General features: G+C 36.9%; 1 protein-coding gene across 2 annotated transcripts in view; it reads left to right on the top strand.

Moving 5' to 3' along the window:
- The window catches only part of MAP4K3 (mitogen-activated protein kinase kinase kinase kinase 3), a 192,288-nt gene that overhangs the window by 92,867 nt on the left and 71,896 nt on the right, over nt 1-27,525 (top strand). For both annotated transcript variants that reach the window (XM_080813394.1, XM_080813393.1), the window contains exons 3-6: nt 9,307-9,397; nt 20,955-21,019; nt 26,682-26,737; nt 27,341-27,388. In XM_080813394.1, coding sequence (XP_080669520.1) covers nt 9,307-9,397; nt 20,955-21,019; nt 26,682-26,737; nt 27,341-27,388 — 260 coding nt within the window. The remainder of the gene's footprint in view (nt 1-9,306; nt 9,398-20,954; nt 21,020-26,681; nt 26,738-27,340; nt 27,389-27,525) is intronic.

Here is a 27,525-nt window from a genome sequence, read left to right on the forward strand (position 1 = left end):
CAGAGAGCCCGATGCGGGGCTCGATCCCAGGACCCTGAGTTCATGACCTGAGCCGAAGGCAGAGGCTTAACCCACTGAGCCACCCAGGTGCCCCTAATTTAAGTATTTTAAAAAATTGTTTTTGGTTGTTTTTTCAATTGATTTTGGTTTGCTTGCTTTCCAGGAACATAATCATATATACTACAAATAATGAGAATTTTGTATTTTTACTATTTATCCTGTTATGCCCCAATAACGGGTCCGTGATTAAAGGAGCGAGACTGATACAAAGCGAAGGTCAAGCAAAGCTTTATTTCGCGCCAAGCATCAAGAATCTAACCGAACATTCGGGGCCGCACCTCTTACAAGAGAGGGCGACCCTTCTCTGTTTCACAGTCTAGCTTTTAAGGGTAAAGGCCATGCGGTTGGGCCTGGCCACGCACAGGTGGCCAATGAGATTGTAACACACCCAGGAAACTCCACAGTGATGTTAGGTGACCAATTGAATTATAATTTACCCTAGTAGACATTTGAATCAGCCTATTACACCTTGATTAGGATTGGCGCCAAAAGGGTACCCAAAGGGCGGGGGCCCATACTCCTTGGTAGCTAGGGAGACAGTATGCAACCCCCTACTGATCAGATGTCTCCACCTGGCCTGACCCACCTTTGTATCTGGGCATTGTTACCGGGAGCTGGTTTCCGGGACCGCCTTTAAGAGAATCCCCTGGGGGAAGGGGAGCGAGGACAGTTCAAGGGCTAAACAAGGTTTTGTTTAACCTCAATGAAAGCCTCTTGACAAAATATAAACATAAAATAGGTCCTTACAATCCACCTTATTTTTTTTTCTCTTGTGGATTTTAGCTGCTTAGTACTTACAAAATAATTCACTAACACATTAATATTCACTGTTCTATTATGTGTTAGGAGACACAGTGAATAAGTACACATACAGTATGTTGGGTATGGTAAGTGTTATAGAGAAAAACAGAACAGTAAGGGTATTTGTGGAGTTGTGATTGCGGGTTGCTATTTTACATGGGGATATCAGAGACAGTCTCACTGTGAAGGCAACAGTTGGGTAGAGCCCTGACAGAAGTGAGGAAGCAAGCCATCTGGGGGGAAAAGAGTGCTTTAGTAGACTGAATAGAAAGTGTAAAGGCTGAGAGACAGGAGCTCCTTTATGGTATTCAAGGAAAAGGAAGGAGGACTGTATGGCTGAAGTAGAGTGAAGAGGGAAAAAAGTAGGAGAAAAAGGTAGAATTATAAATAACAATCCTACTGCATAGTAATAATAGCAGATAATAGTAAGGAACATGTGTGAAGACTTGTTCTAAGTATTTAACTGTTCTTTCATCGAATCCTTAAAATAACCTTAAGAGAGGGAGACACTGTTTTCTCCTTTTTATGAGCAACCTGAATTCAGAGAGAGAATATGAATGAATTTGCCCAAGATCATACAGCTAGAAAGTTGTGAAATCAGGTTTCAGAGATCAGTATTTTGATTCCAAAGTACCTATCCTTAATCATGACACTGTGCTAGGTATGGGGAGTTGCTAAGGTATGGTGAGTCCAGTAGCCAAGTATAGATTTGATGTTCTAGAAATAAGGGAATTACTGAAGGTTTGACTTTAAGCCTTTATAGTTATTATAGTACAAATTTTATGTCCCCTCTAAGTTCCTTAAAGTCAAGGAAAGTCTTGTTCATTTCTGACACTCTACCTCTAGTCTCTAGCACATTCTCTTATATATCATATTGGCTGCTTAGTGTATGGTGGTTGTTGAATATATTCTCAAGAGAGATTATGCAAAGAGTAACTATTCACCTTTATCCAAATTAAAGCATTTAGATGTTTTCATAAATAACATATATACACAAACATACACTCACATATCTCTTCACAGAGTTATAAGCTGGAAGGTAAAACAAGTTGAGAAAACTTGCTTTTAAAATCTTAAGAAATAGGGGCACCTGGGTGGCTCAGTGGATTAAGCCGCTGCCTTTGGCTCAGGTCATGAACTCAGGGTCCTGGGATCGAGCCCTGCATCGGGCTCTCTGCTCAGCAGGGAGCCTGCTTCTCCCCCCACTCTCTGCCTAACTCTCTGCCTACTTGTGATCTCTCTCTCTGTCAAATAAATAAAAAATCTTAAAAAAAAATCTTAAGAAATAATTAAAAGCATTTTTAAAAATATTTTATTTATTTGACACAGAGAGAGAGAGATCACAAGTAGGCAGAGAGGCAGGCAGAGAGAGAGTGGGGGAAGCAAGCTCCCCGCCGAGCAGAGAGCCTGATGTGGGTGCTCGATCCCAGGACCCTGAGATCATGACCTGAGCCTAAGGCAGAGGCTTGACCCACTGAGCCACCCAGGCACCATTTAGTTACTGTGCTAAATTACTGTTGATAATGCAAAAAATTATTTCATTATATGACATTTGTCAAACCATGTCAGCTTATTAGGGTTGTGAAGATGTTAACATTTAGAAGAGAGACATAAAGATGACAAAAGGAAAATAAGAAAGCAAAGAAACAAAATAGGAAATAGGAAACAAAGTAAGAAGACAAAAGGAAACTGAGGATGACTTGTAAATTTGTGTTTACTTTACAGGGGACGGAAAGGAAATAGATACGCAGTTTACAAATAGACTAAGACTTGGTTCCCTGAATGTCGTTCTGTTGGCTTAACTCCCAATACAGATAATCCTTAAAATTTTCCTGGTTGGGTTTTCAAATAACCTCTACTTCTTTAGTGTGAAGAGACATGTTAGCTGCCTTCATACAATGACCTGGAATTAGATGCATAAGTTGTTACACAGAGCAAAATGACAGTTCTGCCTCTCAACCATCAGTTCTGTTTTGACAGCTTTACCATATTTATCCAAACAATAGTACTTGTGTAATTATTTTTTTAATATAATTTTATTTTTTTCAGTGTTCCAATATTCATTGCTTATGTACCACACCCAGTGCTCCATGCAGTATGTGCCCTCCTTAATACCCACCACCAGGCTCACGCGATGCCTCCAAAACCCTCAGTTTGTGTCTCAGAGTCCACAGTCTCTCACGGTTTGTTCTCCCCCTCCAATTTCCCCCAACTCACTTCTCCTCTCTTTCTCCCAGTGTCCTCCAGGTTATCCCATATGCTCCACAAGTTAGTGAAGCCATATGATAATAGACTCTCTCTGCTTGACTTATTTCACTCAGCATAATCTCCAGTCCCGTCCATGTTGATACAAAGGTTGGGTATTCATCCTTTCTGATGGAGGCATAATACTCCATTGTATATATGGACCATATCTTCTTTATCCATTCATCTGTTGAAGAGCATCTTGGTTCTTTCCACAGTTTGGTGACTGTGGCCATTGCTGCTATGAACATTGGGGTACAGATGACCCTTCTTTTCACTACATCTGTATCTTTGGGGCAAATACTCAGTAGTGCAATTGCAGGGTCATAGGGAAGCTCTGTTTTTAATTTCTTGAGGAATCTCCACACTGTTCTCCAAAGTGGCTGCACCAACTTGCATTCCCACCAACAGTGTAAGAGGGTTCCCCTTTCTCCACATCCTCTCCAACACTTGTTGTTCACTGTCTTGTTGATTCTGTCCATTCTAACTGGTGTAAGGTCGTATCTCAGTGTGGTTTTGATTTGAATCTCCCTGATGGCTAATGATGATGAATATTTTTTCATGTGTCTGTTAGCCATTTGTGTGTCTTCTTTGGAGAAGTGTCTGTTCATGTCTTCTGCCTATTTTTTGACGTGATTATCTGTTTTGTGTGTGTTGAGTTTGAGGAGCTCTTTATAGATCTTGGATATCAGCCCTTTGTAGTGTCATTTGTGAATATCTTCTCCCATTCCGTGGGTCGCTTCTTTGTTTTTTTGACTGTTTCCTTTGCTGTGCAGAAGTTTTGATCTTGATGAAGTCCCAAAAGTTCATTTTCACTTTTGTTTCCTTTGCTTTTGGAGGCATGTCTTGAAAGAATTTGCTATAGCCGATATCCAAGAGGTTACTGCTTATGTTCTCCTCTTGGATTTTGATATATTCCTGACTCATGTTGAGGTCTTTTATCCATTTCAAGTTTATCTTTGTGTATGGTGTAAGATAATGGTCAAGTTTCATTCTTCTATACACAGCTGTCTAATTTTCCCAGCACCATTTATTGAAGAGACTCTTTTTTCCACTGGATATTTCTTCCTGCTTTGTCAAAGATTATTTGACTGTAGAGTTGCGGGTCCATATCTAGGCTCTCTACTATGTTCCACTGGTCTCTGTGTCTGTTTTTGTGCCAGTACCATGCTGTCTTGGTGATCACAGCTTTGTAGTAAAGCTTGAAATCAGGCAACATGATGCCCCCAGTTTTGTTTTTCTTTTTCAACATTTCCTTAGCAATGCGGGGTCTCTTCTGGTTCCATACAAATTTTGGGATTGTTTATTCCAGCACTTTGAAAAATGTGGTAAAATTTTGATTGGGATGGTATGGAAAGTATAGATTGCTCTAGGCATTATAGACTTTTTAACAATGTTTATTCTTCCAATCCGTGAGCATGGAATGTTTTTCCATCTTTTTGTGTCTTTTTCAATTTCTTTCATGAGTGTTTTGTAGTTGCTCAAGTACAGATCCTTTACCTCTTTGTTTAGGTTTATTCCCAGGTACCTTTCAGTTCTTGGTGCTACAGTAAATGGAATCGATTCTCTAATTTCCCTTTCTATATTTTCATTGTTAGTGTATTAGAAAGCAACTGATTTCTGTATATTGATTTTGTATCCTGCCACATTACTGAATTGCTGTGTGAGTTCTAGTAGTTTGGGGGTGGAGTCTTTTGGGTTTTCCATTTAAAGTATCATGTCATCTGCGAAGAGAGACAATTTGACTTCTTCATTGCCAATTGTCTGATTGCTATTGCTGTTGCTAGGACTTCTAGTGCTATGTTGAACAAGAGTGGTGAGAGTGGACATCCTTGTTGTGTTCCTGATCTCAAAGGGAAGGCTGTCAGCTTTTCCCCATTGAGAATGATATTCGCTGTGGGTTTTTCCTGGATAGATTTTATGAAATTGAGGAATGTTCCCTCTATCCCTGTACTTTGAAGCATTTTAATCCGGAACGGATGCTGTATCTTGTCAAATGCTTTTTCTGCATCCATTGAGAGGACCATGTGGTTCTTTCTCTTTTCTCTTCTCTTTTTTATTGATTTGTTCTATCACATTCATTGATTGTGTAATTATTTTATTGAATGTTTAGTTCTAATTTTATAAAAAAGTGAGTGGGTAGTTTATTTTCAAAATGCTTATGTTAATGTAAGAAGAGTAGCCTTTATAAATGTCCCCAGTTTATACCAGTGAAAATAATTAGGCATACCAAAATTGCAGTCAGTTAGATATGCATTTGACTTAAGATTATATGTTATTTTGTTGAAGAAAAACTCAAGAATTTTATGAAATGTTGGAAATACAGTGATTGTCCATTTATGTCTAAAAGGCAAGGAGGTATTAGGGATTCTTTGTATGACATTCAAGTCTCCTCTTTTGTTCTCACACATATGACTAAATACAGGCATTTACAGGAAAGCATTATATACCAAATAGAGAGAAATGCCTATAATCTGGTTCTGTTCTCTATTAAAATAGAGGGACTAATCTCTTGTTTGTTAATCTACGAAAACATTTGTGAAGCACCTATTACAGTTTGGACAACCTTTTTTAACAAATGGATGATAATTATTGTATCAGCATAGGATAATACTTACTGTAATAACTAAACTAGAACATATGAGTGGCTTAACATAATGAATTTTATTTCAAGTTTATGTAATAGTGCAGATGCTCAATGTGTTGGATGACTTTCTTCCTTTTAGTGACACAGGGACCCAAACTTCTTGCATTTCCTGGGGCCTCACGGTGTCATGTAGTTTGCTAATAGAGAAATAAACAGTGGAACAAGGACACAATACTTTTGCTTACTTTGCATTGGCAAGAACTAGTTTCTTGGACACCTTAGTGTTCATCCTGAGGGAAATGTTGTCTTTGACTAGATGATTGCCTCCCACCAATAACTTCTACACAATGTAGGAGAGAACACAGATTACTTATGAATGGCTATCCAGCTGTCACAATAATGTTGATAGTAATACTGTATTAGTTTCCTGTGGCTACTGTAACAGATTACCACTAACTTGCTGGCTTAAAAAGCACAAATTTATTCTCTTAAGAGTTTTGGAATTCTGAAGTCCAAAAGTGAGTTTCACTGGGTCAAGATCCAAGTCTATACAGGGCTGCATTCTCTCTGGTGACTCTGAGGGGGAACGTGTTTCCTTGTCTTTTCCAGCATTTAGAGCTCCATTCCCTGCACTCTTTAATTCTTGGCTTCTTCCTCCCATCTTCAAAGAATAGCGTCTTGCTTCTTACCTTAAACTCAAGTCTCCCTCTGATTCCTTCTTACAAGGACACTTGTGATTACATTTAGATAATTCAGAAAACTTTCCCCATCCCTTAATTTCATCACATTTGCAAAACCCTTTTTGCCATTATGAAGTAATATCACTGGTTTTAGGGATTAGGACCTTTCTACCTTTGGGGCCATTATTCATCCTGCTGCAAAGAGTTAACATATATTGAACATTTAATATGTGTTATGTTTATTCTGAGAACTTCTCAAGTCTTTTCATTTGTCTGTTTACTTGGTTTATTCCTGATCTGCTCTGCTTGCAGGCTTCCCTCTTTTTCTCAGTTAGGGTTTCTTTCTTTCTTCCTTTCTTATATCTTCCTTCCTTCCATCCCTCCTTCCTCCTGCCTGCCATTTTTTGGAAGACATATTCTTCACTTTAATGTCTAAAAATTTTAAGAAAAATCCTAGACTCTCAGAATTGGAAATTATCTGCAGATTATCTAGTCTAAATATCCTGGTCTGCTAGGATTTGGGACGGAGGTACCTGTTCATTCTTTGGCGTGTATTTCTTTGGAGCTTTGGAGAAAGTACTTTAAATCTTTTGAGCTCTTTTGGATTATTGCTGTATAGAAACTCTTTCCTTTTTTCCTGCCCAAACCTGGCTTTTTCAGTTACCTTTAAAATTGAATTGTGGATTTTTTTCTTTGCATTTTTTTTTCCCACAAAAGTGTTGAATTTAACTTGGCCATTCTCATAATCACATAGAAAATGACTTCATAGGAAAAAGGAGGCACTTTGTTTGGATTAACACCATTTTCCAGGAAAGATGTAGTTGAAGACTTAAAGCCATTCACAGGTTTTGTAAAACAAAGAAGTAGCAAATAAGCAATTAATTATATAAAATATGGTAATAACTGGTTGAAATTAAACCAAAAACAGACATTCTTGATTTAGAATCAGCATATAGAGGAATTATGTCATATCATAGATTCATTCAGGCAACAGTTTTATGGATCACATATTAGTTGCTAGGGATACAAAGATGATTAGGGCATAATCCTGTCCTAGGGGACATAATATTCTAGTGAGGACATAGACATTCAGACATTGACGCAGTATTGTAAGAGGGATATGTACAAAGATGTGATGCTTATAGTTGTAACAGAAACCACAATTCAAGGTAATTTAAATAATTCAGAGAATTTATTGATCATGTGTTAGTATATCTGAAGCTTACAGAGACAGAGGAGTCTTGCTACAAAGGCTCAAGTAAGCCTTCTTCCTTCCCCCTTTTTCCTGTTTCTCCTCAGTGCTTTCTACAGATCAACTTTATTCTAAAGCTGGCTCTCTTTGAAGTTGTGCGGTGACTATCCCCAGAAAGAGAGCTGCTGTCTTCTGACCATCAAACTAAAGTCCTGGGGTTCATTCTGACTAGATCAACTTTGATCTTCTGTAACCCCTTCACTGGTTTGGGGAAAGTACAGTGGGGAGGGAGGTGAAAAAGAAAAATTTAGAACTTTCCAAGTATTTAGTATATCCCTGAAAACTGGTATTAGTCTTACTTGGTTTTATTATTTCTAATCAGATTTTTAAAATTATTTCTAATTGGATTTTTGTTAATATAATGAAAATCAGGAATTCTTAATGGTGCAAAGTAAACTCAGAAGAGGATCCTACCTAGTTCAGTGATTTTCTTCTGAAATTTTAGAAGCATAAAAATTAAATTTCCTGTTTTTCTTCCTTTGGACATCTTTGACATTCTATTCATTTCATTGCAGAAATTAAGAACCTGACGTACTGTCTTTTCTCTGTTGCTTCTTCCCTTGTAACTGGGGCAGTAGGGTGGGTTTTAACACTGGGTTCAAATAGTTCATGGCTAGACCACTTTAAGTTTCACTTACGTTTATAGGAGGAAAATGTCAAGGTGAGAAATGTCAGGGCTTGATGACATAATGACCTGATTATGAAACAGGAAACCTGTTTCTTACTTTGCCACCAATATATATTTGGTTAGGCTCTTCATAGTATATAATGCTTCAAAAACTGAATTAGTAATGCACAACTACTTTGATTTGAATGTAAGTACTTGTATTTGTTCTTTCTGCACAGTCTCTGGTTCACCACATTTGCATTCACTGCAGTTCTCTCTATCACAATGTTCTTTCAGGAGCCAGAGCATGTGACACTGCTATAGGATTGCCAGATCTTATTTTGAAGAATTTGGGCATGAAGGGAGTAGGAGAGAGATTATTTACTAGTAGTCCAATAAGGCTAAATAGAATCCCAGTCTGCATCCCAGTACAGTTGGAGCAAGGCCCTTGAATCCAAGAGAAGCCTGTGTATGTGGACCATCTGGTAATCCAGTACTGCTAGAGTGTAGGCTTCTCAGCTCAGGAGTCTGTGGGGGTGTATTCAGCACTCCTGGTAGATAAGGATTCCTGCCCTGACTTACAAGAGAATCACCTCCTTGTGCTTAAATTGTATAAAATTTCCTTTATTTGCTAATAAAGGAAAAAAGCCTTGTATGTTTTCTGGTGAATTATATGATGATTATGTCCAAGGCATAATATTAATAATACCAAATGCTTTTGTAGCCCTTACTGTGTATCAGGCACTGTTCTAAACATTTTACATATATTAGCTCATGTAACTTCTCCAACAGCTCTGTGAGACAAGTTCTTTTTATTCCCCTTTTGTGGAGGAAGAAATTGGCACAGAAAGGTCAAGTAAGTTGCTCAAGCTCCCATAGCTTAGTAAGGGACAGAGTTCGTATTTAAATCTAGATAGTCTGGGACCAGAGTTATGCTTTTAACCACTATCCCTTCTGTCAAGACTGAAACTGTAATTAAATATAACATCAGTAACATTATTTATTATATCTTAAAACAAGTTGACATTTTGAAACTTACCTACTAAATATTCAACATTCTTGTTTTTTATTCTAGGAGAAGACTTTGCAGTTGTACAGCAAGAAATTATTATGATGAAAGACTGTAAACACCCAAATATTGTTGCATATTTTGGAAGCTATCTCAGGTATATTGTTTGTTTCCCACCCCCTGATTCATTTAACAAAATAAAATCAGCTCTAACCGCATGTTTTGTAATTTTCTTCATGCTTTGAAGATACAGGACATTTTCACTTGAGTGAAATTTTTATTTCTGACCTGTTTATGTTAATTCTGTGACCAATATTGGAGTCTGTGATTTGTCTCTTGCACTCTTGGGAATTCTGATTGTGATTTCAGTGAGGAAGCTGGTGAGTAAAAATTGACTTTTATGGTTAGTCTTCCTGTGGTAGACTAGAGATCTAAACATGCCATTCCATGGCCCCTTATTTCTGGACTTGGGTGGATTTAGAAAGTCAGGAGCACCTCTAACTGCTAGGATTTTAGTAGACACTTTTTCCTTTTGTGCTTCTAGCCTCAGGGTACTGTATCATCCCTTCCCTTCATTTTGTCCAAAGGACTAGGAACTCTAATTATTTCACTGACTTCTTACTTTCCCAGGTCATAAAGTTAACTTAGACCATAAATTGGTGCCTTCTTTGGTTTGGCAGGACCACACCAGGTTCCCCAGGTCTTAGTCCATAGGGGATGAGCCCAAGGTTAAATCCTGTTTTTCCATTTGCTTCTGTGTGTAGTTATGAGCTGAATGCTGTGACCTAGTTGTTTTTAAGGTTCCTCCCAAAAGGAGGATTGGAGAATGTTTTCTTCTTTTTTTTGTTTTAAATTATTTTATTTATTCATTGGAGAGAGAACATGAGAGAGGGGGGAGCGTCAGAGGGAGAAGCAGACTCCCCACTGAGCAGGGAGCCCGATGCAGGACTTGACCCCAGGACTCCAGGATCATGACCTGAGCTGTTGCTTAACCAACTGAGCCATCCAGGTGCCCCAAATGTTTTCTTATGTATTAAAAAAAACCTGTTAACATTTTATTCTGATATACTGTAAAAGATAGGAAGAGGTAGCTTATTGCAGCTTCCCTTGTCCTGTGGTCCAGGTGCCAAAAAAACCCACTTCTCTCTTGGGGTGCAGGCACAGCATATGGAAAAGACAGGGCATTTCTGCCCTCTCTTCTTTCCAGCTTGTGAAAAGCCAACCAGACCAGCTCTTCTTGATTCTAACCACTCTTGATTCTAACCACTCTTGAACAGCTTTGATTGCCCCACCTTCATCAAGATTGAAGAGTGGGTTTAATGGAGACTTAAGTTAACATAGGGACGGGTACTACTCCCAGGTCAATGACTGTTAATACATTTTGAATGAGTTCTATAACAGCCAATTTAAAACCACTTTAATGGTGAGTGGTTCAAAGAGTAACCTAACACAGTTTCTGCATCAATTTTTATTTTATGGACAGACCCAGCACAGGCAATTACTATCTCAGGTAAAAGAAACTCTCTCTCTCTCTTTTTTTATTTATAAAGAATTTATGTATTTGAGAGACAGGGAGAGAGAATCTGAAGCAGACTGTGCTGAGCCAATCCCAACTCGGGGCTTGATCTCCTGACCACAAAATCATGATCTGAGCCTAAACCAGTTGGGTGCTCAACTGACTGAGTCACCCACCCAGGCATCCCAGAAACAGTCTTTTAAAATCAGTTAAGTTTGTGATAAAAAATAATCGATTGTGCCAGTATGTTAATATCATCAGTTCAAAGCAATTTTGCTGTTACTGGTCCTGACAAAATGACCTGCTTATCCTCAGTTGAGAAGCATAACAAAATGTTTTTCTCCCCCAAGAGCAAACAGGTCTTTGATCTGAGAGTATTTCTCAAACATGGTCTAAATCTGCTGGAACTATGGGACCATTCAAAGCTTAATGTATTATTTCAGGATAGCTCCATCTGTTTATATGGCAGCCTTGGTCTTTTTGTCATTGAGACAATAGCGTATTCAATAGTTAAGAGCTTTTGAGTACGGAAGTCAGATTGTTTGGGTTGGTTGAGTCATGACTCCATCATTTATTAACCTAATGACGTATAGGAAATTGCATAACCACTCTGAGCCTCCATTTTCTCATCTATAAAATGAGGATAATAATAGGTACATGACATGATAACTATGAGGATAATGGGTAAATACATGTGAAGTGTTAAGAACAGTGGTTAAAATATAGTGCTCCATAAATACTAACCCCTATTACTACTACTTTTGCTACTATTACTATTACTCTTTCTTAACCGTTTTCAAGTGTTATCATGTTAGTGTCTCATTTGATCTTTTCAACAACACTGTTATTAATACTACTGTGGTAGATACTACTTCCATTTTATAAATAAGATGCTTGAGAGAGCTTAATATCAAGTATTTAGTTTACAATCTAATTTCAACTTTTTGCAGGGTAGAGTTCTAGTTCTTTCTGTAATACTGTGCTCATGAATTACATGACTTTTGACTTAGTCTTTCTCTTCCTTGCCAAAGAGCTGGAAATAAACTGCCAACTCACCCCCACCACCAAAAAAACCCACAAAAAACCCTAACACTAAACTAAAACTAGACATTTGACTGTCTGGGTTACTTAGGCACGAGTCTTCCTACACAAGTTAGGCAGCAAAAGATTTTTTTCTTGTTACCCACCAAAATGTGAATTCCTCTTGAGTTTGTATCTATTTTTGTTGATAAGTCTTGGTTTTGGCTTGGGACAAATAGTGCAGCTCTTTACACATTCATTACTTATACTTCTAGATAATGCGTCAAGAGAGCCAGTTAGGTTATGCTTAACAAAAATTGTATTTACTTTTAGATTCAGGAATTGTGTATTCTGACTATATTCTGAATATCCTTTTTAAAGTAAACTTTTTATTGGAGCATAATGTACATTCAGAAAGTGCACAAATTTATGTTTTGTGTATAGCTAGATGGATTTTTTAAAGGGTACTTTTAATCCAAATATAAGCATATGCAGAGCAAATTGCCCAGAAACCAAAGTAAAATGGCAAAATTAAAATCATTTTTTCGGTAGAGCTATCTGTGTTAGTTTGGAGTTGTATGATCTAACATAGGAAATGCTGGTTTAAATAAATTTTATTCTGTAACTGGCATAGCTGATGAAAGTGATAGGAAAGCAAACAATAGTATGACACAGAACAGCAATTAATCCTCTTTCTCTAGCTCTTTTTTTCTCTAGTGGTTCTTCTATTCTTTCCTAATTAAAGTTCAACTCAGCCAAATTTAGAGCGTGGAATACTAATGATTAGATTTGCAAGGTGTTAGAGCTGGAAGGAACTAAGGGTTTTATCACTAGGCCCACTCTTTTTACTGATGAGAAAATGGGGTGCTGGGTCAGTGACGCCTTTAAAGGTCATTCAAAAATGGATGGATCTAAACCCAGCTCTGGTTTTAAACTAGGATTTAAACCAGGCTGTGTAGATCCCTAGTTGGCTGCCTTTTTGGTATACGATATTACTCAGCCTGGGAAGGCCAGGTTTCATCTCAAAGGGAACATGGTTTCTTGGATTCCTTCTCATTACGAAATGATTTTACAAAAGACAATGAGCTTGTTTTTTCAAATTTGATACAAACCCCCTAAAATATATAGTGTTCTTAGCAACCTTCTTCCTTCTTGTTGCCATTATAGCCTATTATAACAAATTTAGACCAAAAAATTGAGGAAATTGAGCTGTTGTGGTTTTACCATTAATAAATTTCCCCTTCAGAAAATCAAACTTACCCTTTGAATTTACTGAATAGATGACCAGCATATAATTCAGTTCAGAAGCCTCTTTTATATTAGGGTAGCTATGCTCATTTCCTGGAGAAATACTGAAACTGAGCTCCTGAAAAACAAAATACCCAGTGTTTTTTTTTTTTTTTTTTTTTAAGATTTTATTTATTTGTCAGAGAGAGAGTGTGAGCACTCACAGGCAGGGGGAGCAGCAGGCAGAAGGAGCAGCAGATACCCTACTGAGGAAGGAGCCCTACATGGGACTTGATCCCAGGACTCTGATGCTTAACCACCTGAGCCACCCAGGCGTCCCCACTAGTGTTATTCTTTTTTTTTCTTTCCCACTAGTGTTATTCTTAATAGGGCATTCGCTGCTCATCTCAATATCATTAAAAGCGTTAAGTACCTATACTGTACAACAAGGACTGGATAGACAAAACTTCTCTCTGAAGTTTACAAAAGTAAATAATCCTGGTTTGGTGTGAATTTTTTCTGTAGGTTTGTGTGTATTTATAAAACAACAGATTAAAATCATCATAGACCTATTCTTTATTCCTAGTAGAGCTTAACTATTGCTTCTTTTAAGTGAATGATGACTCTTAACTTCAGGTTTCTGCTAAGCATTCCTAGCCCAACATATCCTTTCAGAACATATTAAAATTGAGACAGTTCTCTCCAGTTTGAACTCTTAAAGTTGCAGTTGAAAAACAACAAATGCTCCTCAAAAGATAAGCCGATAGATCAGAACTGTACAGTATAAAGTTTTGTTTGGATCAGATATTTTATTGGTTTTTTTGAAGATTTATTCGAGAGAGAGCATACAAGCAGGGGGAGAGACAGAAGGAGAGGGAGAAGCATGCTCCCTGCTGAGCTGGAAGCCCAACGTGGGGCTCGATCCTAGGACCCTGAAATCATGACCTGAGCCATTCAGGTGCCCCTGGATCTGGTATTTTAAACCTTTGTAATCAAGAGCACTAGTTTGGATGAGCATGATGTATCTCATAACATTTGTAAATCACCACCATTATTCACAAAGTGTTTTTACATTTCTCAGGATGTATAAAGGGCTGTACTGGTTTTTGAAGATGTATAAAGACAGATAAAACACAGCCCTTGCCTTGAAGGAGTTCATAATCTAATAGAAGAAATACACATGAGCAAATAATTACTTTTGTCAAAGTGAGGGAATCAGAGAAAGCTCTATGAATAATATGATTCCTAAATATTGGGTGTTAAAGTATTATTAGGTGTTTACTGTTGCATGTGTATGTATGTAGAAAGTTGTAATTTCTAGAAAGGAAATACATGTGTGAAAAAAATCATGAGTTACTTAGGAGACGACTGATAGTTTCATATTAGAGCTGAAAGGGAAAGGGAGTAGTCGCAGTAGGTAAGGCCATGGAGATGTGGCCAAAAAGACACTTTTTATCCCTTAATTAGGACGTTGTAGGTATTGAGGATACTTGCTGAAGGTTTTAACACAGAGTATATATATTCTGTGGAGGATGGACCTAGTGTGTAGGGGATTGAGAGTAGGCTCATTGTTCATTTTATTACAGTACATTTGTTAAAGTAGTCCAGGAAAGAGACGGCTATCTCGAGTTACGTAGAAACTGGGAGAAAATTTTTTCTAGAGCTAGAGGTGAGGCTGGAGAGGGAAAGAAACCACAGGATCTTAATAAAATGGAAATGCTTTTTTGAATGCTCACACTATGGAAATACAGATTATAATTAAGTTCACTTTAATTTATAACCAGCTACCGTCTTTTTTTTTTTTTTTAAAGGAAGCTTTGAACTTTGGAATGTATTAGATTTACATTAAAGTTGTAAAGATCATACAGAGAGTTTTTCTCAGTGTTCCCTAATGCTGACCTCTAACGTAACCATGGTCTATTTGTCAAAACTCAGAAATCAACTTTGGTACAATACTATTAGCCAAACTAAGATACTTCATATTGATTTCACCAGTTTTTCACCAGTGTTCCTATTTTGTTTTTAGTGTTTTGGTTATATGGCCACAAGCATCATTTGTTTCCTTCAAGTACAGTAGGAGGAGGAGTAATAGCAACTTCTGACCCCCTGTATGTGATAGTTAGCAATGTCCCTGGCGTCTACTGGATGCCAGTAGCACCTCCCCGGTTGTGACAACCCAGAATGTCTTCTACACTGCCAAACATTCCTTGAGGGGCAAAATCACCCCCAGTAGAGAACCACTGCTTTAAGCAAAAAAATGTGGTGGAACTCTCTTATGAAAATACCTTCTTGGGCACCTGGGTGGCTCAGTGGGTTAAGCCTCTGCCTTTGGCTCAGGTCATGATCTCAGGGTCCTGGGATCGAGCCCCGCATTGGGCTCTCTGCTCAGTGGGGAGCCTGCTTCCCTCTCTCTCTGCCTGCCTCTCTGCCTGCTTGTGATCTCTCTGTCAAATAAATAAATAAAATCTTAAAAAAAAAAAATACCTTCTTATACCAGTATTGCTAGGGTGTTTCCTACAGAACATTCGTTCTGAGGGATGCTAATATGTGGTTTGAAACAAATAGGTCCATGGAATAAATAATTTGGGGAAGTAGTAAACTAAACAAAATTAAAGAAGTTTCTTCTTCCTCTCCTTTTTGTAGTAAACTAAACAAAATTAGTTTTATTTCTTCTTCCTCTCCCTTTCCTCTCTGCTCCTTTTTATTTTAAATTTCCTTCTTCCTCCTCCCCTTTCTCCAGTTTCCAACTTTCTCCATCCACATTCTTCCTTTGTTTCTTCTCTTCCGTCTCCTCTCCCCACCTTTTTCTCCCTTCCTTCTCTCAGCTCCTCCTGCCTCACTGCAGGATTTCTTTAGAGCCTTTAACCTATCAGTGGCGTTGTTAATTTCCAAGAGAAGACTGTAATATGTGACATTTCTAAAACTGGTTTAATTGTACATTGATTTTTTTTTCTTTAATGGGAAGTATACTTCACGTAGATTTGCTGTCCAGTTACCCAGTCTTTGGAAATTATTAGGTTGAACTGGGGGTTGTTAGGTATAATTGTAGATAAATCGGTCACCTTGTATCTCAGAATACAGAACACCCTCATTGTTAAAGGGGAAACAGATAGATGAATTTACCTATAACCTTTGGAATGCAGTAGTTTTTGCATGTCTGTTTAAAAATACACCAGGAGCACCGGGGTGGGTCAGTTGAGCATCTGACTCTTGATTTTGTCTCAGGTCATGATCTCACAGGGGTCTTGAGACGGAGTCCTCTGTTCGGCTCCACACTCAGTGGGGAGTCTGTTTGAGATTCTCTATTGCTTTCCCCCTGCTCATGTGCATTGATAGTTCTGGTGAGGAGTTGAATTATTTTGTTGAACATGGTAGAGTAGCTATTGTCAAATGCTTTTGTTCAGCAAGATAACAGTTAAGTACAGGGATCGGGGGACTGCAGTGTGGGGCCATGGCTAGCCGTCCCATCTCACGGAGAGTGATTTGGTAGGTCAGTTTCTAGCAGACGTTCTGGAGTGTGGATTCTCGGTGATCCTTCTCCCATTTTATTTTACTTTTTAAATTACGTTATATTTGGGCAAAATATATAAATATTATGTAAATCTATACTTAATCAGTTTTAAGTCTGTGATATGCTACAAAGTGTGGGAAAATTAAAAAGTATGTTTTAGAAATTATAAGATTGTCAGTTCAGTGAAATAGAATTAATATTAGAATGTTAGTTAATATTAGAATGTTAGTTCCTATATGCTCTAGTAAACATTGAATTAGAAGATTAAAATCGTGAACTTCCCCCTCCTTTATTTATTTTTCTATTCCTTACAAGATAGGCAACTTTACAGAATAAGAGAAAAGAATTTTAAGGAAATTTGATACCTATACTGATACCTCAAATATTTACCTCAGTGATTCTTTAAATTCAGATATCCTGGGACAAAGATTTTAGAGTGTATTGTCCTTCATAAAATGAGCTGATTGACTTGAGTCCTTTTCCTATTAGGCAGATGGCTTGGTGAAGGACCAAAAGCAGATGCAGATTTGTCATCACAAGAGGGACATTCATAGAACAGATGGAAATTCTTTTTCTGATAGACTCTAAATATTCAACCTTTTTTGATAATACCAGACTTAACTAAATAGAATATTATAAATTGAAAGTATTTTAGGCATCTTAAAAAGTAGAGTGTATATATAGTATATATTTTTTCAAATCCTCTTTTTTTTCCTTTGTAAGTTTGGAGAGTCTTTTCATAGAATGACTAGAAAATTATGTTTTTTGGTGGGGTTTTTTTTTAACCTTTTTTTTTTTTAGATTTTATTTATTTATGTATTTACTTATTTGACAAAGAGAGAGAGAGAGGGAGATACAGTGAGAGGGAACACAAGCAGGGGGAGTGGGAGAGGAAGAAGCAGACTGAGTAGGGAGCCCAATGTGGGGCTGCATCCCAGGACCCTGGGATCATGACCTGAGCTGAAGGCTTAATGACTGAGACACCCAGAAAATTATGTTTTAAAGCAGGATGGGGAAAGGGGATAGAACAGCATCAAGTGGAGGATGATATAATATTGAAATATGTAAGAAAGCAGAGAACTCGTTTCCTATGTCCTATTTTTTCCACTGAGGAGAATTGTTTTCAAATTGGAAAGGGTTAGAAAAGCATTAAGAAGGGATTGAAGCATAAGATAGGTGAGGAGATAATTAAGAACAGCTAGACACTTTAAATGAATCTAAGCTTTTAGATTTATAAAAATTATATCTTATTATACTGACAAGTTAGCAGATGGGATTGGTACCCACTATCAGTGAGTATCTTTTGAGGAATAGGAGAGGTGCCAAAATATTAGTGATCAGCAGTGACCAATTTGCAAACGAAAAGAAAAGGTGATTTCTACAAAGTAGACTGTTAAACTTGATGTCTGTCTTCAGCTTCCACTAGGATAAATTATTAATCAGATAATTAGTGGGCACTTAAAAGGAAGAAGTGGTGATTAGCATGACTTTAGTAGTAAGAAGTCATGTCAGTCAGTCCAATCTCTCTTGTTTTGTTTTTCCTTAAAGAAGAAAATGCCAGTTTATTTATACCTTCATTCAGTTCCAGGAACAACTTAGGTGACTTCCATAAATATACTACAAGAGGAATTATAACAAAAGGAGTAGAAAACAGCATACATTTATTGGGTTTATATTCTGGGTCCTTCAGTAAGCAATTTACATGTTATTTCATCTTTATCCTGAGCAGATCCCAAAACGGCCATCTCCCCAGTTTTTGTAAGATGTGTAAGAAGTCCCCAGTACTGGTTCCCTAAGCAGGTATTTTACATGAACGATTCATTTGGGGCAGACGTGAAGATATGTTAGAGCAGTGGTTCCCAAATATTTTGGTATTAGAACCCCTTTTATTTTACACTTTTAAAAATTAATGAGTACCACAAAGAACTTTTGTTTATGTGGGTTATATCTATTGATACTCACTGTATTAGAAATTAAAACTTCAGAAAATTTTGGAGCAGGAATACATAAACACAGTTGCAGTAGCTGTCAGAGGGATGACATCATCATCACTTTGTCTAGTTAAAATCCAGAAAATTCCTCTGGATTCTCATGAGAATACAAAGGGAAAATAACTTCTTAGTGTTATTATGAAAATGATTTTACCTTGCTGGCCCCCTGAAAGGCTCTCTCTCCTCAGGGGCCCCAGACCACAGTTTGAGAATCACTGTTCTTAGAGGAAGGATTCAGCTAACTGGGAGAGACCAGGCTGTGGTATCTTGCATCTACACATATCACATTAGAGCTGAAGCACCATTCTGAAGTTAATTGGTTGGTGGACTTGCCAGTCTTACACCTCAGTTTAAGGAAAGGTGGACAGGTGCCAAGTGGTAACTGTAAGCAGTCTATACAGAGTAGCAAGTATATCATCAGAGAAAAAAGTATTTCTAACATTCCTTAAACTCATTAGTACAATCACTCATACAGATCAAAATAGCTTAAAGGCAAAGCCCTTGTAGTAGCTGTCTCTGGAAGGTAGACTCCTGCTTAGGGGGTTTCCAATCAACCACTTCTGGAGCGTGTGGGCAGCAGCACAGAGGGGTGTTTCCAATTAGAAATTTGTGTCACACTGTCTGTGCTCAAGTATTTTAAGTAAAACAATTGGAGAGCTAATAAGACGTATGTCAGAAACAAAGTGTGTGAATCAAGACTCTTTTTTTAAGGAATGAAATTTAACAAATAAGGACAAAGTTCTCTGCATATTTTTAATGAACCAGGTAAATGTGGAGCTGGAGAAAATCATCTGACTACTTTCTACACAAAAAAGATCCAGAGGTTTTAGTTGACTTCAGCCTTGCAAACCAGCAGTTTTTAGAGCAGTTGCTAAGAACCTGAAGATAGCCATTAGCCAGGTGAATAGAAATATAAGTGTTCTAATAAAGGAGATAATCGTTAGATTTTCTGGGGTAGTTAGACTTCTCCCTGTGTAGCAGTCACCAGTCATAAATGCCTTCATCCTTTTGGATAAGGCCACACATCTGCCAGCACCCAGCATCCATTCCAAGAGTTATTAAAACCAGGCCACTGGGCAGCTCTTACTGTAACTATACCGTCATGCCTTGGTTTCATTAGTATGTAGACCACCTGGGAATTTTAGTTACTAAAATGACTTCAGATTTCTTCTGGTCTTCATGATATTCAGCTTTGCCTCTCTTCATCTAATCCATATGTTTATTCTTTCAGTCACTTTTGCATTCATTCATTTAGGAAATATTCGTTTACTGGCTCTTCTTTTAGGTACTGTGAGTGCAGTATGAGAAAGACATATTAAGGCAGAATCTTCTGCATTCGATTGAACTTGTTGAGTTCAAAGACTTTTTTTTTTTTAAGATTTCATTTATTAATTTGTCAGAGAGAGAGAGAGAGAGCACAAGCAGGCAAAGTGGCAGGCAGAGGCAGAGAGAGAAGCAGGCTCCCCACTGAGCAAGGAGTCCGATGCGTGACTCGATCCCACGACCCTGGGATCATGACCTGCACAGAAGGCAGCCGCCTAACCAACTGAGCCACCCAGGTGTCCCAAGACTGTCTATTCCATCTCTGTCCCTGAAGAATAGTATATTTCTTGGTCATTTTGAGATGAAGTAGTGAAGATTGAAGATTGAACAAGGAATAAGCTATTAATCTTAGCTAATCATTTCTCCTGTGACTGTGATTATGTTATCTTGAGTGTGAGAGAGAAATGCTACCTTAACACAGTGACAATTTTTTTTTTAAGATTTTATTTATTTATTTGACAGAGAGAGAGAGATCACAAGTAGGCAGAGAGGCAGGCCGAGAGAGAGGAGGAAGCAGGCTCTCCGCTAAGCAGAGAGCCCGATGCGGGGCTTCATCCCAGGACCCTAGGACCATGACCTGAGCCGAAGGCAGAGGCTTTAACCCACTGAGCCACCCAGGCGCCCCTCACAGTGATAAATTTTAACAGATTGTTTTGGAAAGACCTTTGTTAAATCTAGATGTGAGGGTAAAGTGTACATTTTGTCTGTTTTGTTGATGACAGCAGTGTTAAAAGTGATATGCTTTGAGGTGTATTCTCTAATGAATTTTCTACATAGTTTTTGGTATGAACGTTTTAATTAACATTTAACTTTTATAATACTATCTTGGGGTAGATAGGTGAACTATAGGGGAGGGGAAGCTTTTAACTAAATGGAAATTTCCTATCGTTTGGATGTGCCTGATGACATTATTTATATCCTGCAAATGGTGTATTTTTAAGGATTAAAACCTTGGTTTGAGTTATAACATACTAAGTAATTCTTTTACTCATAGAGATTAACTAGCCTTTTTCTTAGCACTTTGCACTTATGTGGTTTTTCAAGGTTATAGGTTACCTTAAAATACTTGTTACCTCACCTAATTTTAATCATGACAATGTGATACATGCTTATTTTCTCTTTATAGGCGAGATAAACTTTGGATTTGCATGGAGTTTTGTGGAGGTGGTTCTTTACAGGATATTTATCATGGTAAGACAAAAGTTATGTTTTATATACCTTAAGTAGAATTTCTTAAAATATAGTTATTTGCTATATTAAAGCATTAATGCTGTTTGGAGGAAAGTTTGTTTTATTATTGTTATTTAGATACATAAAAGAATTTAAGATCTATATGGATGAAAGGAACATTTGCATTATAAGTTGCAAAATTATGTGCAGTTGAACTATTAGCTAATTCTGAAGAAGACATTATATATGGTTAGTTCAAAATTCCAAACTCAGATTTGTAAGAAACATGTAAAGGCCTGATGGTTAAGCCAAAAGAATATCCAGTTAATACGTGAGTAGTATTAATACAAAGATAATTGATTTTGCTCTCGTGTATTCAAGAAACATCAATTAAATTGTTGACCTTTTTAAATACTAGATTCTGGGGAATTAAAATTATTAAAGCCTTTTTTATGGAGATTTCAGTGGAGTATGTAAGAAAGATTTGTAAAGTACAGTAACAGTGTTTATGGTCTTTCCTTTTTCTCTCTGTCCCATTCTGGTTCTGTGAATGAGTTATTGTCACAGACTGCAGAGTGGGTATATTCTTTTACTGGAGCTGTGCTTTTTGATTAATGTAAAATAAAATATTGTTTTAATAAGTAATATGTCAATTTTACCAGAAAATATTTTGGAAAATTTTTTCACTTTTCTTGATACAGGATTTGGGCTCACGTTTTCCCAATAGGGCCTCTTAAGTAATTTTGGGGGCTGATGGTAACAAAGCAGTTGTTAAAAGACTATTTGGATAGGAATTTTACTTTCTTTGTTTCACTTTACTGTATGTATCTTCTTGGTGTAGATTTTACTTACCATAAAGATTGACATAATAGTATTTAAAGTACTACTAACTACAGCTGGAATGAGAAAAAGGAAATGATAGATTTTTTGGAATTGTTTTCGAAAGCTTAATGTGGAAATTGGGCTTTTAATTGGTCTTTAAAAGATACGTAAACTCTGGGTAGAAAGAAGAGTAGAAGTGCGTCCTAGGAGATGAAACAGCAGTACAATGCTGTGAAGGTGTGACACATGAGATGACTCTCATTGGTGTAGGGTCTGTATTTGGGGAATAGGGTCAGATGCAGAGAGCCGTGAAAGCCAGGTGGGAGAGCATGGGAACATTTCTGCTTTATAACAAGTTACTTCATTTCTGAGAATATTTTTTTTAAGTATGGCTGTTCTTTATATTTGAGAATTTTTTTTATTAATGACATTTTGATTTCAAAGATTCAGTGAAGATTGAGAAATACTTGGCATTATTTTGCATTGCAGGACATATACAGTATTTATGGAAGCTATTCAAAAAGCTATTTCCCTTTTTTGTTTTAGTTTGGACTAAATTTATCTACTATTTTTTCTCATACTTATTCATTTAATTTCCTTTGTCCTGAAGTTTTTTTCAGTTGGGTCTTCTAGGGGTGCACTCTCAGTCTTTGACCCTCATTCTTCAGTCATAGGTTAAGTGGGGCATAGACCGATATTTTTCTGTCAGCATTTTGAAGATATTAGACTTGTGTCCTCTAGCTTCTATAGTTGTTGGTATCTTCTGTCACTCTTAACTCCTTTTCAGATAATCATCCTTTCTAATCGATTTTAAGATTTTTTTTCTCCTCTTAAATTTCAGGTGTTTTTAGTACCTAAACATGGATTTACATTTACTTTTCTTGCTTAGGACTTAAAGTGCTTATCAGAAAGGATTTAATTTATTCATCAAGTCTGGACAGTTATCAATTATTATCTCTTAAAATCTTTTCTACCCCAGTATTTTTGATCTCTCCTTTTAGAATGTCAGATATACATTAGATCTTTTCTCTGTCTCTTAAACTCAACTGTATAATTTGCACTTTTTAATCCCTCAGTAGAGCACTGAGGATTCACATAACTGTCTTATAGTTCACTGATTTTACAGCTGTGTTTAGTAGATACATTAGGTTTTAATTTTTGGTGACTGTATTTCTCATTTCTAGAAAGTATTTGGTTCTATTTTAAGTCTCCTTTCATTTTATATTTGTGTCTTATTCTCTTATAATTTTTCATTACTTCTTATACATCCTTAGTTTTTTAAGCATACCTTTCTTCAGTCTTTCTCATATTGTTAAGTAATTCCATCTGATATATATGCTTGCTTTTAGGTGTCTGGTTCTGCTTTCTTCATGAAGAAGAAAGAAGACCAGTTTTTTGTTACAGAAATATTTTTGTCATGATTGTTGTCATTCCATTTCAACCAAATGTTGGAAGTAGCAAAGTAATATGAGTTTATTAGTCTTGATTTATTTATACTGATCAGCAGCTGGGTCAATGGAAGAAAAGATAATTTTGCAACACCCTGGATATTCTCAAATACATATACAAGGGATTTACATGCTTATACAAACCCCAGTCCCTATTCACTCTTGACTTCATCCTGATTGCCGCCAAATGACCTTCTTGTGGCAATGTGTATACTCCTCTTTGGCAGGTCTGTAGTGCTCTCTACTTGCACAGCTGCATAAGACAGATACCTCCATTTCTTTCTGTGTTTCTCTTTCTCTTCTCTCTTTATCACACTGTCATTCTGTGGGAGTAGTGTACTAACTTGGGTTACCTCACCTAGTGACAGAGAAGGTCTTCTTTTCTAATGATCCTAATGCTTGTGGGATTTTGCTTTTTTATATGTGTAATACAAAGCGTATTTTGATCTGTCATGCAAAATTTGCAAAGCCTGCTTTTTTCCCTGTTATTTCTGCTTTCTTTTTTTTAACTTCTGCTTTCTGAAATATCACTAAACCAGTTTTTATAATTTGTTTTACTGCTCTTATATCCATCACTCCATAGGATTTTTTAAAAATTTAAATCTTAACTGTATTAGTTGTCTATTGCTATATAACAAATGATCTCAAAATTTAGCAGCTTAAAACAGCAAATACTATGTCCCAGTTTCTAAGGGTCAAGAATTCAAGAATGGTTTAGTTGGGCAAGTCTAGCTCAAATTCTCTCATAAACTTGCAGGCTTCACTATTAACTGGGACTCCAGCCCTCTGTGGGCTTGGGTAGGGCTCAGGAATTCACTTTCACCTTGATTCACTTAACATGGCTTTTGGCAGAAAGCTTCAGGTCCATGGCTCTTGGTAGGTATCAGTTTTTTACTATGTGGATCTGGCCATAGGACAGCTTGAGTGTCTTCACGATATGGCAGCTGGCCTTCCCGGGCATGCAATCTCCGAGAGCAAAGAAGAAGCCATAAAGCCTTTTATGATGTAGTTGCAGAAGTTGTATACGGTCCCTTCAGCCATATTTTGTTCTTTAGAAGCAAGTCATTTCTGTCCAGCGCATACTCAGAAAGGGAATTAAGTTCTAACACTTGAGGTGGAAACTATTAAAGCATTCATGGACATGTTTTAAGTTACCACAGGTGTGTGAAGGGGATACATTTTGAATTTATATCTTTACATGAGTTTCTTCTCTCCTTTTGTTTACTTTTTCTTTGAAGAACTAACATTGGAACCTTTCATTGTTCCGGTATAATGCATTTTTTTCTCTATTTTCCATTGAACATTTTCCCTCTGTTTAATATTGTTCTTTTAACAGTTTTCCACATTCTGTTATATCATTTGTGGTGAATTTCTTCCCACTTATTTAATAATTTTGAATTCTCAGATCATTTTCAGCAGGAATACCATATGGCTTTTGAGAGTGGGTTCTTCCACAGTGGTGGTTATGGTGGTTTTTCTTTCTGTGATCCCAAGACCCCGGTGTATCCAGTATATTTGAACCCTAAACCTGAGTGAAGAGGCCTGTGGTGACAGAATCTGGAAGATATTTTCCCCTATCTGGATCCTGTCCATGATACAAAATCCTTGGTCTTCTTTTCCTTGTCTACCTTTTTAAGGTGAAGATGTAACCCTTTGAAGGTTTTGGTTTTATGGGCATATTTGTTTTAACTGTTCCTCTGCAGATAGTGACCTTTTCTTCTGTTCTATTCCCCATGTAGGGGATAAAACTAAAGCGCCAGCTTACCAAGATTGACCTTTTCTTTAGAGATAGCTAGAATATTTCACATTTTTACCATTCTGATTTTCATTTCCCTTTTTGTTTTTGGCTCCTGGGAAAGTCTCTAACTTTTTAACATAGCTAGGCATTTAAAAGGTTATTTAAAATATTCTTTTCTGTCATTTCTAGGTATTGTTTTCAGGGTGTTTGCCAAACAGAAATAGAAAGGAGGCCCATCTTACTGAATGAGAGGGGCTTACAAACCACAAGAATTAGTTATATGACTTATCTTAAGACATTCAAACCCAGACTTGTCCTTAAGAAAATCTAAGTGAAATAGATTTCTCTCTTACACAATTGTAAAATACAACAAATATCCCCAAAATAAACATTTTCGAAGAGGTTACTATCTAGCAAAATATTCCATCATTGGAATTTAATTCAATTTTTAGAATAGTCTCTCCCATCTAATGTGGAGAGACTTCATTCTAAAGTGATTTAGTAGGGAAAAAGAGAAAACTACTTAAGTGTCTTCAGTAGTGGATAGATGCAGAGAAATATTGTTTAAGTATTATGATTGAGTTATATGTATTGATATAGAAAGTTGTCCATGGTAAGTGAAAAAAGGTTTTAGAATTGTATGTATACTATGATTCCATTCATATTCTTCTGGGAGATCTATACATACATTATTTAAAATATGTCTCTACATAAAATTATCTGGTAGGCTATAGGCCAAATTATTGATATTGCCTATTATTGAGTAATAGTATAGGTAAGGAGGAGACCTTTACTTTCCAAACTTGTCTATCGATTGGATTTTTATAGTGAACATACTAATTTTATAGCTATAAAGCTAGTAACTTTAGGGGAAAAAATATTGACTTAAAACTAGCTGTAATGCAGGGTGCCTGGGTGGCTCAGTTGGTTAAACATCCGACTTTTGATTTTGGCACAGGTCATGATCCCGGGATTGTGAGATCAACCCCTGCTTCAGGTTCTGTGCTGGGTATGGAGCCTACTTAAGATTCTCTCTCTCCCTCTCCCTCTGCCCCACTCCTTTCTAAAACAATTATTTATTTATTGAGAGAAAGTGAGTGAGAGAAAGCACAAAGTGGGAGTGAGAAGCAGACTCCCTGCTGAGCAGAGAGCCTGACATGGGGCTCAGTCCCAGGACCCTGGGATCATGACCTGAGCCGAAGGCAGATGCTTAACTGACTGAGCCACCCAGGCCCGCTCTGTTCACCCCTCTTTAAAAAAAATAAAACAAAACTAGCCTTAATACATGTATTACGTATCAGTTTTAGAAAAGCTTTAATAACTAGCTAGCTAAGCCTCTTCTCCATGATTTATTTCTTTTAACATTTAAAAGGTAATATTGATAAGCAAGGTGCAAAAATGATAATATAATTAATTTCAGAGACTACTTCAGTCCTTTATTCATTCCACAAACATTTATTGAGCAGCATTCCCATGCCAGGCACTGTTCTAAACACTGGGGCTACAACAATGAGAAAAATCAGATTTAAAAAATCCTGCCCTCATGGAGCTTACATTTTACTACAGTTGTTTAGGTATATCAAGGCTATTGCTTAGTGGAACCTGTGAAACTTTGTCATTTACTGAAAAATGTGCTTTGACTAAATTCACTGATACTAATTTTCTTCTCTTATAGTAACAGGACCTCTGTCAGAACTGCAGATTGCGTATGTTAGCAGAGAAACACTACAGGTAGGTGCAGTGCAAATTAAAAAGTACCATTCTTTATTGGATTCAGTGTATAATTATTGTGGATTATCTGTTAAGTAAAGGTTGAACATTCTAGTTCAATAAACTCTTGGATTTGAACATATTTTTAATTGTGTAGTAAACTAAAATTATATTTGCAGATAAACACTATAAACCCTTAGTGTGATAATATGACCTCCTAAAATTTAAGTGCTGTGGATTTGTTATTTTATATTTTTATATTCCTCTTAACCAAAGAAAGGCTTGAAAATTAAGCACTCTTACAGGAATTGAAACTCTTTGTAATACTAACTGTATTTATACTTTTTAAATGTTCTTTCAGACTATTTGCAGAGTTTAGTGGAAAGTATTTGTCTTTAGAAAATTAGTGGTTCCTGCTGAGCTTTGCCTTTTTCATTTTCTTGATTCTTTTGTCTTTTTAGGCTATTTCAGTAAAATAATGATTACCACTAGACCTCTGTAATGAGTAAATAAAAAGCAGAAACTGCTTTTTATTTCATTAATTCCATTAATCACTTTACATCCTGAAATATGCTCTGTAGTAAAGTCTTACTAATTTTTGTGTTTTGTTTTTTGAAACTCCAGGGATTATACTATCTTCACAGTAAAGGAAAAATGCACAGAGATATAAAGGTACATACATCATATGTTTAACCTAATGGCATCTCTCATTTTTAAATACTCGGCTCAAACTGTTGAACAATTGTCTTAATCTCTTTGATGAATTTCTTACCTGAAATGTGTCACTATAATAAAATTGAGTGATACTT

The sequence above is a fragment of the Martes martes genome, assembly GCF_963455335.1.
Source record: "Martes martes genome assembly, chromosome: 9".
Classification (NCBI taxonomy): domain Eukaryota; kingdom Metazoa; phylum Chordata; class Mammalia; order Carnivora; family Mustelidae; genus Martes; species Martes martes.